The 19,332-nt window shown below is 51.7% G+C and overlaps 1 protein-coding gene across 1 annotated transcript; it reads left to right on the top strand.

Moving 5' to 3' along the window:
* Positions 1-13,806, top strand: LOC131904257 (chloride channel protein ClC-Kb). The gene is made up of 20 exons (XM_059255323.1): positions 1-53; positions 545-650; positions 1,288-1,416; positions 1,849-1,977; positions 3,474-3,613; positions 3,970-4,047; positions 4,121-4,199; positions 4,282-4,407; positions 4,716-4,800; positions 4,870-4,971; positions 5,487-5,571; positions 5,830-6,003; positions 7,107-7,176; positions 7,340-7,450; positions 7,796-8,009; positions 8,992-9,125; positions 12,887-12,975; positions 13,089-13,172; positions 13,383-13,469; positions 13,759-13,806. The coding sequence occupies exons 2-20, from the start codon at positions 551-553 to the stop codon at positions 13,804-13,806; spliced, it is 2,064 nt and encodes a 687-aa protein (XP_059111306.1). The 5' UTR covers positions 1-53; positions 545-550.
* Positions 13,807-19,332: the final 5,526 nt, after the last annotated feature.

The raw sequence follows: 19,332 nt of genomic DNA, 5'->3' as shown, positions 1-19,332 counted from the left end.
CAAAGAGGCTGTGTCCCAGGGCCCGTCCGGGCTTCAGCAGGACGCACTGGCAGGTGAGGGGCAGCTGGGTGCTGAGTGGGGCACGGACTTGGACAGCATCTGCCAGGGTTAGTGCAAACATGGAGGGGGGGTGTGGGACCTTGTGGTATTTGTCCTCAAGGATCTCCTTCAGGACTTGGGGGGTCTTCTGGCTATAGGACATCACAGCTGCCCATGGGGACCCCACAGGGACAGGCTACCCCTGGGCAAAATGACCACTTCGAGTAGTAGAAATAGCCTAGAGTGTCTTGGGGGTAGTAGTGGGAGTTAAAACAGGGAATTGGTTCTGGACATGGAAGGACACTATACAATGACCACCTTGCATATAAGATGGAACCTTCCAGACAAGACATACATGCAAAATCCCTATGGGTCACGTGGGACATGTGCACGCACAATACACACAGCTTTCCCTCTTATTTAAGAAGCAGAGTACATTGGACTATGCTAGAAATGGGGCACAGGTGCACAGCGGCTCACCAAGCAACTGTCCACTTGTTGTTAGAAAACAATGGAGGAATTAGTGGGGCTTCGAGAGGGCTCCTCGGGGAAGCCAGTGACTCTGCGAGAACTGTGGAGTCCGTGTCCACGCATCTGCAGAAGCATCCAGGGTAAGAACTGGTCCTCTTTATCTCAGTGTCCGCACAGAACAGCACCCACCCTAGGCCCAAGATCATTCTCCCTGCTTCTGTTTGCTTCCAGATGACATGCAGAGTCTCTTGAGTGGCAAAAGGAAGGGTCTGCATGTTTCCCCTTGAATTTTTGTAGCCCGAGGCCAGAGAGAGCAGGGACCCCAGAAAGAGGCAGAGTACAGGCCCAGGCACTGGTGGCCACAGCCAGAGAGGGCAGAGAGCTTCGAGGTGGGGCCGGGAGCTGGTGACTAGGGATGTAGCTGGACACCCCTCCTCACAGTGCTCTCTAGGATGTAGACCCTACACAAATACTGACCAGAGCTGCAATGTCAGGCTTTTCCCATCCCCATGGCCGCCTTTAACCACTCCTCCAGTTCCCAGTGTGGGAAGAGCTGGAGGGGAAGGTCAAAGGTCTTCTGTAGGGGTCCAGGCATGGTGCTCACAGTGCCACCGCACACACTTGCCACAAATCATGCTTGATCCTCCTGTGAGGCAGAGTCCCTCTTCATCATTTGGACTTTGGCCCCAGGGTTCCTACCCTGTTTTGCCTGGCCCTCCCTGCCCAGAGCCTGAGCAGCCCCCAGGGAAGTAGCTGTGACCCCAGTGTCCTGCCCAGGGGGCCTGGAGTGGCTGAAAAAGCGCCTGTTCCGTGTGGGTGAGGACTGGTACTTCCTGATGGCCCTCGGGGTGCTCATGGCTCTCATCAGCTACGCCATGAACTTCGCTGTCAGGAGTGTGGTCAGAGGTGAGGCCTCCCTGGCATGGCATGCACACCCCTCGGGGCAATAGGAATCCTGCATTAGGCTTGGGATGCCAGCTGGACAGCCAGGGGCATCGGAGTGGGGCAGGGCTGTGAGTGGCCAGGCCTGGAATTGAACTTTACTTGGCTCTTTGACTTGCTGTGTGTTGCTGGGCAGGCTCTGTACCCTGCTGGGCCTCTGTCATCTCATCTACACAGAGAGGGTGGAGTCTCCCTCATCTGAGCTTGGCCACCCTGTTCCTTTTCTCCCACCTTGCTATTCGCTCAATGGCCCTTGACCCCAGACAGAGTTTTCTCCTCTACTTCTCATTGGGTGGCCTTCTTGGGCCCTTCCCTGGTCTGTAAGTGGGCACTGTAGTGTCTGTCCCCAGGGCTGTAGAGGCTCTAGGTGACTTCTTGACAATTGGGCATCTCCAGCACACAAGTGGCTGTATAGAGAGATTGGGGACGGCCACCTGCTCCGGTATCTCTCCTGGACTGTGTACCCTGTGGCCCTCCTGTCCTTCTCCTCCGGCTTCTCACAGAGCATCACTCCATCCTCTGGAGGTGAGTCATGGTCACCTGGTCTCTGGCCAGGCTGCGTTGTCCTGCAGTCCCCATGGGTCCAAATGTTTTCACATCCTGTAAGGCTTCTGAGGACGGAGGACAGGGAACAGTGACATGCTATTGTTAGTGCTGAGGAAGCAGGCTTGGAAGAGCCAGGCCATTTATCCAAGGTCCCACAGGGGACAACAGAGGGCCCAGAACATCACCAGTTCTGTCTGACTTCCCTGGGCTCCTCTGGGCCAAAAAGGAGAATTGGTTCCCATTTAGGACTATAGCCAATGACCAGATCCCCTAAGTCTCTGGAGCTGCCTCCAGCTACAGTCTCTGTGGGGGGTGGGGAATGAGGGGGACCTTGAAGGTACATCTGACCCCCAATTTCTTCTTCTGGCAACTGTTATGAATCTTACTCATAGGGAGTATGAGGTTGTTTTGTGACTTTTTCTGGGAAGACACAAACGTGTGCTCATCCCATATAGAGAACCAACAACAGACCAAAGCAATAACTTCACATTAAGGAAGCCATGAGTTTATTGGGCTTACAGAATATGGGTGTAAGGGGTGAGCTACAGGAGCTTAGAGGATTCAAAGGCCTCTCATCACTAAAAATCCCACCCCAGCATGGGTGGCAACTAATGAAAAGTGAGAATTGTAGGCAGTTCTACCAACTATCAGAACATTGCCTCTCCCCTGTATTTGTTACTGCTGATACAACCTTGGGGGAGGAGCTTTTTGAATCCTGTAAATTTCAGGAGTTTCCTGTGCCTTGTGAGTTTCTTTTTTTAAAAAAAATTATTTATTTGTTTGTTTGTTTATTGATTGGTTTTTGTCAAGACAAGGTTTCTCTGTGTAGCTTTGGTGCCTGTCCTGGATCTCACTCTGTAGACTAGGCTGGCCTAGAATTCAGAGATCTGCCTGCCTCTGCCTCCCTTGAGTGCTGGGATTAAAGGTGTGCACCACCACCGCCCAGCTTTATTTTTATTTTATGAACATTAGTGTTTTGCCTGCATGTATGCCTGTGTGAGGGTCTCAGGTCTCCTGGAACTGGAGTCACAGACAGTTGTGAGCTGCCATATGGGTGCTGGGAATTGAACCCGGGTCCTTTGAAAGAACAGTTGGTGCTCTTAACCTCAGAACCATCTCTCTAGCCCCGTGAGTTTATTTCTTAAAAAAGAAAAAAAAATTAAAGTCAGGTTCTTATTATATACTTCTAGATGGCCTGCAACTTGATACATATACCAGGCTGACCTTGAACTCATGGCGATCTGTCTGCCTCTGCTTCTTGACTGCTGGATTAAAGGCATGAGCCACCATAGCCAGCTTATTTCTTGAATCTTAACCAGCCTCCCTCTCTGCTCTAGGAAGGAATGCTTCGGTTCAGAAGAAGAAGCTTCACAAGAGAGGCTTCATAGGAAAGTACCCAAGAGTGCCGTGTTCACAGGGTGCTAAAAGAACTAATGCAGACCCTTTCCCCTCTGTCCTCTACCTATCTGAACCAGGGTCTGGAATCCCAGAGGTGAAGACCATCTTATCTGGTGTGATCTTGGAGGATTACCTAGACATCAAGAACTTTGGGGCCAAGGTGACAGGCCTCTCCTGCACCTTGGCAACAGGCAGTACCTCCTTCCTGGGAAAACTGGTACAGACACGGAGGGCCCATCTGCCACCCTATTGTCCTGCCCTGACGTCCATATTCCACGCTACAGCCAGCCTAGCTTTGGGGAGCCCAGTCTTGGGGGATCACATCCAGGCCCCCAAATGTGACCAAAAAAAAAAAGGACAAGGATGTGGTGGTAGTCCATTGCTGGGCAATTTTGTGCTCTCTTTCCTAAGCCCTAAGAAGGAAGAAGGAAGAGAAGGAGGTGGTGGAGGAGGAAAGAAGGGTGAGGGGAGAGGGAAAAAGAGGAGAGGAGGAAGAGGAGAGGGGGAATAGGGAGGGGGGGGACGTAGAGTCCAGCTTCCCCAGCAACAGGACCGCCCTGCCTCAACCTGCAGGGCCCCTTCGTGCATCTGAGTGTGATGATCGCTGCTTACCTGGGCCGTCTGCGCACCAAAGTCATCAGGGAATCTGAGGTGAGAAGCACAGGGTTGGGCCTCCTTGGGGAAGGGGTGTGGAGAGCAGAGTCCAGGATACTCTTCCTCCCAGAATAAGACCAAGGAAATGGAAATGCTGGCCGCAGGAGCAGCAGTGGGTGTGGCCACAGTCTTCGCAGCCCCCTTTAGCGGTGAGAACTCCCGCACCCCCCCACCACAGTCTGTGTCCTGCAGCCAGGGGATAGGGGTCCTTCTGAGCTGTGTGTCCCCTAGGTGTCCTGTTCAGCATTGAGGTCATGTCCTCTCACTTCTCCGTCTGGGATTACTGGAGGGGCTTCTTCGCTGCCACCTGCGGGGCCTTCATGTTCCGCCTCCTGGCGGTCTTCAACAGTGAGCAGGGTGAGCCCCATATAGGGACCTCGTCTCCACCCTTCCGCTTCTGCTCCCTCTTCCTCCCTCTACTCCTCCTTCCTCTTCCTTGTCCTTGGAAGAGAACACAGGGTCTGACCTATGTTAACCATGGATGATGCGGGTGGAGAGTCCTAAGGTCAGGAAGAGTTGAGTCCAGCTGGGAGACTAGCCAGGTGCCTAGAATTGCAGGGAAATTCGGGGGTTAGGTCTGATGCCATGTCCACCCTTGTGTGAGTTATTCTGAGACTTTGGGTGGGGAAGACTGGCATCTGAACCCCACGTTCTTCCTTCTCCAGAGACCATCACCTCCATCTACAAGACCAGCTTTCCGGTGGACATACCTTTTGATTTACCAGAGATCTTCTTTTTTGTGGTCCTGGGGTGAGTGGGGTCCCAAACCCTGAAAGCCATACTCAGGCTAAGGTAGTTCACCCTCATCTCCACTTCCAGGGCCATCTGTGGCATTCTGAGCTGCGGGTACAACTTCTGCCAGCGAACTTTCTTATTCTTCCTCAAGGCCAATGGGTTCACCTCCAAACTGCTAGCCACCAGGTAGGCTGGGCCCCTCAGGGAGTGGCCCACTTCCAACCTCCCATAAAGACCCACCCCCTTCACTGAACCCTTCTTTCCAAAGCTCCTCCTCGCTCACACCTCACTTGTGGCCCCCTGTCAAGTCTTATAGCCATTGCCCCACTTACATGAAAATGAAGCCCCTCACTGAGTCTCTCTGATCTCTGAGTTCACAACCCCCTCCCTGACCCCTGTCTCTCCTCTCTCAACCTCAAGCATGCATACCTGCCTTTAGCATTCCTTATGCCCCTGGCCAGGAAGGCCAATTCTCATCCTGGCTTGCTACTCCTGTATCCCAGTCCCTTTCTGTCCCAAACTCTCCTCCAGCCTCTCCCCATCTCACACCAGGTCCCCTGGTCTCAGTCCATCTCTTTCTTCTTGGAGCGGGGGACATCTGGAAGTTTCTATGCTTTCTCCTCTGTAGTCCTTTCTTCAGTGTGAACCCCAAGGCTGTGAGGAAGGAGAGGAGACGAAATGAAACTCTTGTCCCCCTACAGCAAGCCCTTGTACTCAGCTCTGGCCGCCCTGATCCTGGCCTCCATCACCTATCCGCCTGGTGTGGGCCGCTTCATGGCTTCCCGGGTAAGGGGTGCTAAGCTTGGTGGTGGGTGGTGAGCCCCATTTGGCATCTCCTCTGTGTACATCATCTCATTCATCCCCCACAACTCTCTAAGGGAGATTCCTACGGGTGATTTTTCAGAGGACGAGGTGTAGCTCAGCAATGGCAGAGCCGTCCTCAGGGTCCCTAGCTGGGAAAGGGTAGAGTAAGTAGTTGAGGCTCAGAGGGGCAGGCAGCAGGACAGATGGGGACAAGCTAACCTGCCACTGTCTCTGTCCCAGCTGTCCATGGAAGAGCATTTGGAGACACTGTTTGACAACAACTCGTGGGCGTTAATGACCAAAAACTCGTCCCCACCCTGGCCAGCGGAGCCAGATCCCCAGAACCTGTGGCTGGAATGGTGCCACCCACAGTTCACTGTCTTTGGGACACTAGTCTTCTTCCTGGTCATGAAGGTGGGCCCCTTGTATGGGCAGAGCCATGGCAAGTCCTGAGTGCGAGGGGCTTCCTGAGCTGGTGCCTAGAACCCTGCCTCCTACCAGTTCCCTGATGTGACCCTGACCCACTGTGTGCCTCAGAAACCCTCCCAGCCGCAATTCCTCCCCTCTTCTTCCTCTTCCTTCATTTGAGGGGTGCAGTCTCCTCCTCCATTTGAGGGGTACAGTCTCACTGTGTAGCCCAGGCTTGTAACTTATGTTCCTCCTTCCTCAGCCTCCCAGGTACTGGGTGACAGCCATGATCCACGGCAACTAGTTCTCTTATTCTTTACAAGAATGCATGTGTGTGCATGTGCATGAGTGTGTGCATTCCAGTATGTGCCAGCATGCCATACTGTAATGTGGAGATCAGAGGACAACTTATAGAAGTCAGTTTTTTCCTCCCACCATGTGTAGGTGGACTTTTTTCCCTGCCCACCAGTTCCCAAATAACCAACATGGAGACTTAATATTAATTATAAAGGCTTGGCCGATAGCTCAGGCTTATTAACTAGCTCTTAGAACTTAAATTAACCCATTTCTATTCATCTACATTCTGCCACGTGGTGTTACCTCTCATCTCGACACTCCTGTTTCCTCTCTGTGTCTGGCTGGCGACTCCTCTGACTCCATCCTTCTTCCCAGTGTCCTTAGTCTGGTTTTCCCACCTAACCTTATCCTGTCCAGCTATTGGCCAGTCAGTTTATTAAACCAATCACAGCATAATATACACAGTGTACAGAAGGATTATTCCATAGCAACCATGTGGATTCCAGGAACCAGACTGAAGTGGTCAGGCTCAGTGGCAAGAGCCTGACACACAGACCCTGATCCCCATTATTCTTTGGTATGGAATAGCTGCCCTTTCATAAAGGACAGCCTGAGAGAGAAGAGAGGAACAAAGCTGGTGTGTGGTTTGCACACAGTGGGTGCTTTACTGAGGCTTGGTTCCTTCCCCTGGTTGGTGTCATCTCTAGTGCCAGATTCTGGGCACCTTTTCTCTAGGAACCTCCCACCCCTCCCTCGTCCATGCCCTACTGTTTGCTTCTAACTCCTGCCATGTGGGTACAACCTCCCTGCAGTTCTGGATGCTGATTCTGGCGACCACCATCCCCATCCCCGCTGGGTACTTCTTGCCCATATTTATCTACGGTAAGATTGGAGTTCCAAAGGTCTGAGAGGGATCAGGGGCATTAGGGCCATGGCTTCCCCATACCATCTCCCTCCCAAGGTGGTACTGGGGATGAGGCAGGGTTTGAGAGCCTCGGGGGGTCAGGTCAGCGTGGTTGTTTCCTTCACCCTGAGTCTGTGGCAGGAGCTGCCATCGGGCGCCTCTTGGGAGAGACCCTGTCTGTTGCCTTCCCAGAGGGCATCGTGGCTGGAGGTGAGGTCAATCCCATCATGCCTGGGGCCTATGCTCTGGCAGGTGAGTGGACTTGGGACCAGCAGGTGGGCAGACTTCGTGGGTTGGACTGCCACAGGAGAAGTGCATGTCGCTGAACTATCCAGTGTGTCCACGCTCCTCAGTAGGCCTGCCCACTCCCTGAGCCATCCCATCCCCCAAGCCTTCCAGCTTTCTCTTTTTTTTCCCATCCTCCACCTGCTCTGAATCCCTTTCCCAGTATCCTGCCATGACCAGGTACTCCCAACAGTTGCCAGTACGTGCTCTTTACGCACTGCTGAGCCTGACCACGGTCACGCTGTGCCCACCTTGCCCTCTGGGTGAGCCTGGCTCCTGGCCTGAGTCACCCACCATGGTTCTATCCTGCAGGTGCGGCTGCCTTCTCGGGGGCGGTGACCCACACCATCTCCACAGCGCTGTTGGCCTTTGAGCTGACTGGCCAGATTGTTCATGCTCTGCCCGTGCTGATGGCAGTGCTGGTGGCCAATGCCATCACTCAGAGCTACCAGCCCTCTTTTTACGATGGCACCATCATTGTCAAGAAACTGCCATACCTGCCGTGGATTCGTGGCCGCAAAATTGGGTGAGCCTCAGGCTGGCTGATGAAGTGATGATACAGGGTGGTCTGGGGGTGGAGGGACCCCTGGACAACACCAGCACAGCTGACTTTGAACTATAGGGGTGTAGGGCTGGTATATGACTGCCCCCTGGTCCTCGACATCCCCAGAGCCCCATGTGCTGGGTGAGGACCTGGGTCTCTAGCAGGCAGAGCTGATAGGGTATGAGCACCAGACGGGGAAGGCCCTTCTCTTCCCCTCCCCTGCTCTGATGGCCTTTCCGGGTGATTGGCATGCAAACAGGCTCCGAGGTCCTTCCTTGACCAGATTGTACCCTAGCATCTTCGGTCCTCAAAGTGGCATATCTCAAAGACTTCAAGAGTCACTGAATCCAAGGTCCAGCTCTAAACAAGTCTCAATTTCCCAGCCTTTAAAATACATGTGGTTCTAGCTGGGCAGTGGTGGCCCATGCCTTTAATCCCAGCACTCGGGAGGCAGAGAGGCAGGTGGATCTCTGTGAGTTTGAGGCCAGCCTGGTCTACAAAGAGAGTCCCAAGGCAGCCAGAGCTGTTACACAGAGGAACCCTGTTTCAAAAACAAAACAAAACAAAACACAAAGATATGTGTGGTTCTCATAGCTTCCAGAGCAGTGGTTCTCAACCTGTGGGTCACAACCCCTTTGGGTCAAATGACCCTTTTACAGGGGTCACCTAAGACCATGGGGGAAACAGGGAGACTTACAATTCATAACAGTAGCAAAATTAGTTATGAAGTAGCAACAAAAACAGTTTTATGGTTGGGGTTCACCACACCCTGAGGAACTGTATTAAAGGGTGGCAGCGTTAGGACAGTTGAGAACCATGATCTAGAATGTATGGGTCCCTCCAAACCCATCCTTGAGAAACATGGGTCTTCTCCCAGCAAGGTGCCTTGGGATAACCCTGCCTTGTCCTAGGGGCCGGTATCTCCCCATTCCAGGGCCTGACAGGTGCCTGCTTCTGCTCACAGCTCCCACCCGGTGACTGTGAATCACTTCATGAACTGTACCCTCACCACACTGGCCAAAGACATGCCCCTGGAGGAGGTGGTCAAGGTTGTGATCTCCACAAATGTGCCCCAGTACCCCCTGGTGGAGACTACAGGTATGTAGCAGCTATGAGGAGAATGTGGCTGCCTGGCAGGAGGTGTTGGGTTTCCCTCCACTTTCCTCTAAGGCCCCAGGGCAACAAGGGTAAGCATGGCGTCAGATCTGCTCCTTAACCCAAGCTCTGCAATTGGATAGCTTTGTGACCTGGAGCTAGTCCCTTAATTTCTCTGAGTTTCATTTCTTCGTGGAGAAAATAGACCTAAAAACCACTTCTCCTGGAGAAAGGAGGGGTGATGTATTTAAACTAAAGATAAGGGATGCTTGTAAGGCAGCCTGGGACTGGTTCTTTGGATTCTGGGAACCAAGCCTTGTGTGCTAATATTGACAACAGGGCTACTGCTAGGGTCTTCCAGAAGCTTCCTCCCTGCATCCCTAAATGCCCCCCACCACCACCCGATTCTGATTCCAGTTACCAAGATGAGCATATCTGCTGTGGGCCGCAGGAATATATTATAAGAACTCAGCTGGTTATGGAAAAGTCACTACCTGGAGGAATCAGGGAATTCCTCCAGAGGAAGCCAAATCCCAAGGAGTTTTTGGTGTTACTTGGCTTGTTATATATCAGCTGTATTCTGTTATGAAAATCATGTGTGCCTTCATAGTTTTCCCAATTGACTTTTCCCTAAGAAGGGCTAACAGTGTGGACTGATCACTCTCTGGACATACATATTCCAAGTATTTGGAGAACAGCCTCAGGAAAGGCTTTCTCTGGAATCAGATATCTCTCTTGGCCACTTTCAAGGACTAGCAGTAATAACAGTCCACATGCAAGTCTCATGATTTAAGGTAAATTCCACAAGGAGACACCACCTAGGTCAGGTGGACGTTAAGTAATAGCTTTACACAATTCAGCTCGGACCCTCCTTTCTTACAGCCTTACTAACTTTATAGACTGCTAACTCCCTTACCTAACCACTTCTAGGAATATTTAGATAACCTTCTGTGCTGACAGCTATGCTCAGCCAGAACCCCAGTTCAAGTCTCCCTGTAATTATCATCATTGGCAGCATCCGGCCAGGTCCATCCCCAGATGGAGGAAAGTACCTTATCAGAGATACCTCCGTACTTTCTAAGAACAGACTTAAGCATCCAGGCTACCCATTTGAGAAGGCCTGGCAGATATGCCAATTAAGCTTTACTTCCTCCTTTCCCAAACCTTACCTCTGGTTCCAGATCTCCCTTTAACTATCACCAGAGGCATCTAGCTGTACACAGGTTGCCTAGCAACTGAGCGCACTTTCCCCCACCCTGCAGAAAAATGGCAGATAGCTTGGACAGATAGGAGCCACAGGAAAAAAGAAGACAGTTTTATTTTCTCCCATTGACCTAGCAACTTACAGATTCTTAACATTTTCTGCTAATCACGTTTAAGACTATAGTTGAGCACATAAGATTTCCTCTTCTTAGATATTACCCGAATTTAGCCTTTAGTTAATTCATTTCCCCATTGGTCACTTCCCTTTGGGGTTGCAAATGATAATTAACGGTTATTGGCTCCCTATGTGATTCTTTTTTTTTTTTTTTTTTTTTTGGTTTTTCGAGACAGGGTTTCTTTGTGTAGCTTTGCGCCTTTCCTGGAACTCACTTGGTAGTCCAGGCTGGCCTCGAACTCACAGAGATCCGCCTGGCTCTGCCTCCCGAGTGCTGGGATTAAAGGCGTGCGCCACCACTGCCCGGCCCTATGTGATTCTTATCACCCCTCCGTTTGACCCTGGAAGCCTGGCTTTATATACCAGGACTTCCAGGGCACGGAAAGACAGAGAAGAGAAAAGAGAATGGAAGAACTAGACGGGTAAGAACTTGAGAGGAACAAACTGAGATGGGGAAGAACTAGATTGAAGGGCTAGAAGAGAGGACTAGAGGAACGAGATGGAAGATGAGGAAGAGTCAGATGGGGAAGAACAAGATGAGGAAGAGTCAGATGGGGAAGTCCTAGCTGGGTAAGAACAAGATGAAAAGGACCTAGATGAGGCAGAGTTAAGACAAGAGAATTAAGATAGAACTTAGAGGAAGCAGTAGATAAATATAGAAAGAAATCAGCCAAGAAAGGATCTAGACATGAGAACAAAATTGAAGCTGGGCATAAAGGATGTTATGCCAGAGGAATTAAAGCAAGTGGACTATAGAGCTCGGTGTGCTGAGATTCTATTTCCTGAAAATAGTCCTCGCCGTTAGTAGTTCTCTCTCCTGAGCCCTGGGATGTATTATATTAAGGCTGGTCCCTCTAATATTATACAAGACACATGCTTTTTTTTTTTTTTTTTTTTTTTTTTTTTGGAGACAGGGTTTCAGGGTTTCTTTGTGTAGTTTTGGTGCCTGTCATGGATATCACTCTGTAGACCAGGCTGGCCTTGAACACACAGAGATCTGCCTGACTCTGCCTCCTGAGTGGTCGGATTAAAGGTGTGTGCCACCACTGCCCAGCAAGCTCATCCTTTTAAAGACAGATGAATGGTGTTAAGTCTTAGGGAGGGATCTAACCCAAGTACCCTCTCTAGTTCACAAAGCACAGTACCTAAGGGGAGAAGATAACCCAGGTCGGGGAGGAGCTACCTTAACCTCACTAGGGCACCTATCCATCCAAAAATGTCCCCACTCTGCAAATGAGATGGGGTGCACACTTGGCAGGGGCAGCACTGTTGGAGTCGGTGCCCATTTGCCCTTCAACAGGCCACTTGAGCAGTGAGCAACAGGCACAACCACTGCCATCTATATGTCCTCATCAGGAGGAATAAAGTTGGGCCAGAGAGGTGGCTCAGAGGTTAACAGCACTGACTGCCCTTCCGGAGGTCCTGAGTTCAATTCCCAACAACCACATGGTGGCTCACCACCATCTGTAATGAGATCTGGCGCCCTCTTCTGGCGCACAGGCATATGTGCAGACAGAACACTGTATACATAATTAATAAATAAATAAATAAGAGTGAGGAGGAGGAGGAGGAGAAGGATAGCCCTGCCAAGAGGCTTCACCTCCTAGAATTGGTTTGGGTCATAGAACTCCCAATGAAATAGACCTCTGGATACCCACAGCCCACCCAGGAAGTAGCTAGTTTATAAAATGAGGGAGGGGCATTTCTATTGTGTTATCTAGTTGCCAAGTGCGTTTGCGGTGCTAGGGACTGAATCCAGGGCCGGGTGAATGCTAAGCAAGCTCCCTGCTACTGAGCTACAGCCCGTGTCTAGTCCCAGGGTTTCTATTTACTGGAGAGAAGAGAAAATATCAAGCCAGATCCTCAGTGAAGAACACCTACCAAGTGTCTCCCACCTATAAACTCCCACCGTGTGTCCAGGCTAGTCGGGCTGGCTCAGCCCCAGAACTCAGTAGGATCTCAGATTATAGTGAGCCTCGGGGTTCACTCTTCCGCTGATGTGACTCAGATTTTTAACTGGACAGAAACCAGAGAAGAAAGCCCAGCTGTGACACCCAAATGCTGAGAAGCTAATGTCCTCAGTTTCTCCCTCCTAAAATGGGTGGTGAGGGTATCAGAATATCCGCTGGCCTGCTGGCAGCCTTGCCTAGCTGCCCTCCGCTGCCATGTTCCTTTGGAAGCTGAATGGTTTAGGGCAACAATTAACCCACCAAGGCCTCAGTTTCCTATTCCGTAAATTGGGTGATAAGCGTTCTAAAAGACCACACACATGCTTATGTAAGTTTCCTCAGACATGAGAGCACCCTGCAAGTTCTTGGCACATAGTAGGTACTCAGCAAATGCAACTTCTATGTCCATAATGTATCCCTCCCTCTGCATTTCCTAGAGTCTCAGACGCTGGAGGCCATTGTAAAAAGGACCGACTTGGTGCAAGCCCTTCAGACTGAACCAGCTTCCTGGGCTCCAGGCCAACAGGTGGGTCCCCTGCCAGGTGTGGGGACAGGGTGGGGCTGGTGAGCCAGGCTGCGGAGGAGTTGGGAGATGAGGATCTAGAAGAAGGTGGCTGAGCCCAGGCCCCCTATTCCCAGCCCTGTCTCCAGGATATCTTGGCTAGTGGCTGCCCCACACAACCAGTGACACTGAAACTGTCCCCAGAGACCTCCCTGCATGAGGTAAAACTAGAGAGTGGGGGTGGAGGCCTGATGGGGGAGGCTGGTTAATGGTAGACCATCAGGGTCCTTCCATCGGAGGCTTCGCCCAGCGCCTCACGTGGACTCTGGCTACCCCTAGTGGTCAGATTGCACATCGCCGTCTGCTCCCCAGGCATGGAGAAGGGTCTGTGGGCAGAGGGATGTCAGCCCTTCCTCTCAATCCCCCTCCAGACACACAACCTCTTTGAGCTGCTGAACCTTCAGCTGCTGTTCGTGACGTCACGGGGCAGAGCTGTGGGCTCTGTGACCTGGGTGGAGGTACTAGGGTCTTGAGGGCGGGCAAAGCTGAGGATGTGGGATTACCAAATTCCTTCCTGCCGAAGTTTAAGGACTCTGATGTAACCCACTTTCCTGATGAGAGTGGCCACTGGGCCTGGGACCCCAAACAAGGGCTGCCACTCTCTGGGTTCATTGATCCTATCTATGCATGGGACAAGACCCTGCTCTAAATCTTCCGTAAGGGGAGCCACCAAGCCTAAGCCCCTGAGGGGACAGGTCTTCACCTCCTCTAACCATTCCTCCTCCCTACTTTTTATTTCTCTGTTAGTTGAAGAAAGCAATTTCAACCCTGACCAATCCACCCACCCCCAAGTGAGTCAGTGTGCGTGTGTGCGTGTGTGTGTGTGTGTGTGTGTGTGTGTGTGTGTGCGCGCACAGCCTGGGGGTGGCAGTGGAGGGGGGCCTGAGGAGTGGCAGTGGGGGGGGAGCAGCAGCGGGAGGGGGAAGGCAGCTTTGGGGTCTGAAGCCTTGGGGTCTGCTGCCTGGAGGGGGTGGCAGCAGGGGGGGTAGGTGGTGAGGGGGGTACAGGGATGACAGCCTCAGGGCAGCAGCCTGGCACCCAGTCCCTCAGCTGCTGCACAGCTCAGTTTCTTGGCACAATAGGGCATCTCTGCTCAGTCAAGAAGAGAGCCCCATGCTCACTTCTCTCCATCCTGAAGGAGCTGAGAGTAAATGAAGACTTCAATGTGTACCGTCACCAGGGAGGACACTTGTGCCTTCTGGGGTTGTCTGTTGCCAACCAAGAGCTTCTGAGAAAAATAAAACTGATGTCTAGAGCTACTGGTCACCCCTCTTCTCCTTTAAGGGTGTGCAGAGAGAGAGGGAGGGCTTCTGGGCTCAAACAGGCCTCTTTTAGTGGTCCTTGTACACCACGGTGATCAAGGAGCCCCTTGAGTGCTCTGTCCCTGCAATTATTGTGTCTGTCCAGACAATGGTCACAGGGTGATCTGTGTCTCCTAAGGACCAAGCTTCACGCTACCTACTTGGTCTGTGTCCTCCCCACCCCCACCCCTCAACTCAGCAGAGCCAGCCTCACAAAGCTCATCCTCTTCAAGGGGCAGCTCCAGACTGACCACTGGGCACTCCAGCCCTTCCACTCAATCAGATGACTGTCGCCTCAACATAAGTGCAGGGTACCCCAACACCTCAAACCACCCCGTGGTCTGTACCCCAATCCATATAGCTATTCACAACCCTGAGTACTGAGTGCCCTGCACCCCAAATACTACACACAGTCCATGACCAATGGATACCTTGCCTGCCATATCCATACCATACCCTTAGTGCTCCCCAAGTTTTATAGGCCCACTTCACTTAGATTCCATACCTACTTTCACCCCCTCCACCATGTCCTATTCCCAGGGGACATTCCTGTCCATGGGGATTTTGTCCTCAGAAAAGCCACACCTGTCATTTCCTTCATGACCTAGTTCCCACCTCCACCCCCAGTCTGTGAATCAACAGTTCTAAAGTGGGGTAAAGAAAAGAGTACAGAAAAGAAAGGAAAGAGGGAGGAAGGACGGGAGGGAAGGAGGGAGGAAGAAGATCAAGCGGTGGTCACGCCTTTAATCTCAGCACCTGGAGACTGAGGCAGCCTGGTCTACATAGTGAGTTCCAGGTCAGCCAGGGCTACATAGTGAGTCCTTGTTTCAAAAACACAAACAGGGCTGGAGAGATGGCTCAGTGGCTAAGAGCACTGACTGCTCTTCCAGCTCACAGCTGCCTGTAACGCCAAGATCTGACACCCTCACACAGACATACATGCAGGCAAAATGCCAATGCATATAAAATAAAAATAAATTAAGAGGAAGATACCTGACGCCAGCCTCTCCCCGAGCACGCTGCATGCACATTGATACACATACATGCATGCCAACACACATGCACACTGACACATACATGCACACTGACACATACATGCACACTGATACATACACGCACACACACACATACACATTGACACATACATGCACACTGACACATACACACACACGCGCACACACACACACACACACACACACACACATTAACACATGTACATGCACATTAACACATGTACCTGCACACATATGATACATGAAAAGTAAAAGAAGGCTTCAGCTCAGTAGTAGAATGCTTGTCTAGCATGTGTAAGAACCTGGATTCAAGGCCGGGCGGTGGTGGCGCACGCCTTTAATCCCAGCACTCGGGAGGCAGAGCCAGGCGGATCTCTGTGAGTTCGAGGCCAGCCTGGACTACCAAGTGAGTCCCAGGAAAGGCGCAAAGCTACACAGAGAAACCCTGTCTCGAAAAACCAAAAAAAAAAAAAAAAAGAACCTTGGAGTCCAGAAGATCATGAGTCTATGAGACGTCAGACACAGAGCTGTGATTTGACTGACTATGCTCTGGTCCTTCCCTCTTGTAGTAAAAAGTATGTAACTTATTTAAGATTTTATAGGAGCCCATGACTATTTTATAGAGATCAAACTTTTATTTTTTCTTCGAGAGAGGGTTTCTCTGTGTAGTTTTGGTGCCTGACCTGGATCTCGCTCTGTAGACTAGGCTGTCCTTGAACTCACAGAGATCCGCCTGGCTCTACTTCCCCAGTGCTAGGATTAAAGGCGTGCACCACCACTGCCTGGCAAGAACAAACTTTTAAAGTGTTTAAATTTTTGTTTTGTTTTGTTTTTGTTTTTGTTTTTCAAAACAGGGTTTCTATGTGTAACAGTCCTGGCTGTCCTGGAACTCACTTTGCAAACCAGGCTGGACTTGAACTCACAGAGATCCACCTGCCTCTACCTCCTGAGTGCTGGGATTAAAGGCGTGCACCACCACCACCTAACAAGTATTTTAATTCTACTATAGGATTCTTAGTTACACCGTGTTTTGTATTGTAACATCAGCATGGGATCCTGGGAATAAACAAGAAAGGGAAGTTTGTGGTTTGGTAGTGCTGTGCTGTGTGTTAGTGGACAAGGGGCCAGCTGCAGGGTTAGTTCACATCATCTTGATACAAACTGGGGTTTTCTGGGGAGAGGAAATTCAACTGAGAAAACTCCCCAATCATGCAGGCCAATAGGCAAGTCTTTATGGCATGTTCTTGGTTAACGGTTGATGCGGGATGTCCCAGCACATTATAGGCATTATCCCCCACCCCCACCCCCACCCCCCCCGGGCAGGTGGCCCTGAGTTCTATAAAGTGAGATGAACAAGCCATGGAGAGCAAGCCAGTAAGCAGCCTTCCTTTGGGTTCTTCTTCAGTTCCTGCCTCCAGGTTCCTGCCCTGGCTTCCGTTCACAATGGACTGTGGTTGGGCTGTGTGAGCTAAACACACCCTTTCTTCTCCAAACTGCTTTTGAGTGGGTTCATCACAGCAACAGAAAACAACTAAGCCACAGGGCACGTAGCATGTGCCTGCACCCCAGCTGCCAAGGAGGCTGAGATGAGAAGATTATTTCAGTGCAGGAGTTTGAATCCAGCCTGGGTAGCAGAGACAATCAGGAGAGAGACACAGAGACAGAGACACAGAGAGACAGAGAATGAGGACCCCCCCCCCCCCCCCCCCCCGCACTAGGTTCGTATATGTATCCAGCCCGGTCTGCGCCTGCCCGGCTCCTCAGTGTCTCTCTTCCTCCCACTTTTTGCTTATTGCCCCCAGAAGTTGTACCTGGCACCTTTTGGACCTCATGGAGCCCCTGTTGGTGCCACCACTTTCCACAGGCGCCTTCCACACTCCCGTCATGTTCAGCAAAGCTCCTGGGCCTGTCCTCAGGAGTCGCCCACATGGGTGCACATTCTTTTTACTTCAATGGCAGTGTGACTCGGGTGTGACTGCACAGCATGGTAGGCCTCACCCACACGGTGCACTCAGCCTACAAGGGATTTATTTCTTTACTTTTTTTTTTTTTTGGTTTTTTCGAGACAGGGTTTCTCTGTGTAGCTTTGCGCCTTTCCTGGATCTCGCTCTGTAGACCAGGCTGGCCTCGAACTCACAGAGATCCGCCTGGCTCTGCCTCCCGAGTGCTGGGATTAAAGGCGTGCGCCACCACCGCCCGGCTTATTTCTTTACTTTTAAATGATATCGATGTGTGTGTGTGTGTGTGTGTGTGTGTGTACCAGAAGAGAGAATAGGGTTCTCTGGCAGGAGGTTGTAATCTACCTGATGTGTATGTGTGTGTGTGTGTGAGAGAGAGAGATAGAGACAGAGACAGAGAGAAGGAGGAGGAGGAGGAGGAGGAAGAGGAGGAGGAGGTGTCAGATCCCCTGGAGCTCGAGTTACAGGCAGTTGTAGGACCCGAATCTGGGTCCTCTGCAAGAGCAACGAACGCTCTTAACCATTTCTCCACACCACTACCACCCACAGGAATTTATCTTAAAAATTCTTTCTCTTGGTGGGTATGCCTGTAACCTGGTGCTTAGGAAGCAAAAGCAGGAGAATTTGGAGTTTGAGGCCAGACTGAGCTACATAGTGAGACCCTGTCTCAGTACTGACCTAGGATGCACGAGGCCTCACATTCTCTCACCAGCCCCTTAGTAAAAATAAAATAAGTCAAAACTTCTTACCTTACTCCAACCTTTTTTTTTAAAGATGGCCTCTTGCTATATTGTTCAAATGGATCTGCAACTCTGGCCTTCAAGAAATGCTCCTGCCTCAGCCTCCCAAGTAGGTGGCATTTCAGGTGTATGTCAATGTCCCAGATGGCTTCTGTGAACTTGGACAGGAAGCCCCAGAGTTCTGCATGCCACTTCTTTTAAATAGGGTAACTGGCCATCTCCCTGGGCTTTAGAAGCTCTGAGTTGTTTTGGGAAGGGCCCAGCTCCCAGGAAGGGAGCATCAATGGAGACCTCCCTCCCTTCCCCTGTGCCCATTCCCTGTGCCCATCTCCCTCCCCTGTGCCCCCTCTCCCTCCCCTATATTAACTCCCCTCCCCTGTGCCCATCCCCTCCCCTGTGCCCATCCCCTTCACCTGTGCCCCTCTCCCTCCCCTATATTAACTCCCCTCCCCTGTGCACCCTCCCCCATGCCCACCCCTCCCCTGTGCCCCTACACCTTCACCTGCTGCCTCCCGTCCACTCTGCTTTGTATCTCTTTGCCATGCCCAGCTAAGAAACCAACCAGACCCTGAGGCTCAGCTACAATGGGTCTCCCTCACTGCCCTGCGTGTTCATCAGCTCCTACTCCCAGACCCAGACCCCAGGAACCGCCCCCCAGGGTCCAGCAACACAGATGGGTACCCCTCTGCCCGGCCCTCCCGTGAGACACCTCTGTACCCCTTCCTCACCTCCCAGAAGCCACGTCCTTCGTGCTGTTGCCTGGGGTAGTTCTGGTTGGTTTGTCTGGAACGTTCTTAGTGGTCACGGTAAACTCGAGCCTGGGAGGGGGAGGGAGGGTGTTGACTGGTGGCAGGCACACCTGTCCAGGTGCCCAGGCGCGACAAACAAAGAGTCTGTGTTAGAGAGCTCCAGTCAGGACCTCTGCAGGGTGGACCGAGAGGTAAGGAGCGAAGGAGCGGAGGGTGCTGAGCCAGGCAGGACCTGAACTTGGGTGGGACCTGCCCGGATGGGGACAGGCAGGGAGGGTGCATATAGGAGCAGGGACAGAAGCACATCACCCCTTAAGGATCTCTTTCTGGGTCTGGGGGCTTCCTGCTTCCTGTGGAGCTGAGCTGAGGAACACAAGGTACTGAGGGGTGGGTATGGGGCATTAGAACTGTCCATGGGGACCAAGGGACAGGGTCACCCCTGAGCAAAATGACTGCTCGGAGCAGCCTAGAGTCCCAGAGGGTGGCAGCAGGGATCCCCAGCAAAGGGAGAGTATCTGAAAGAGATTAGGATCCTACCCCCATCCCAACTACTTCTGGGC

The sequence above is a fragment of the Peromyscus eremicus genome, chromosome 2 (assembly GCF_949786415.1).
Source record: "Peromyscus eremicus chromosome 2, PerEre_H2_v1, whole genome shotgun sequence".
Taxonomy (NCBI): Eukaryota; Metazoa; Chordata; class Mammalia; order Rodentia; family Cricetidae; genus Peromyscus; species Peromyscus eremicus.
This window is presented reverse-complemented; position numbering and strand designations above follow the sequence as displayed.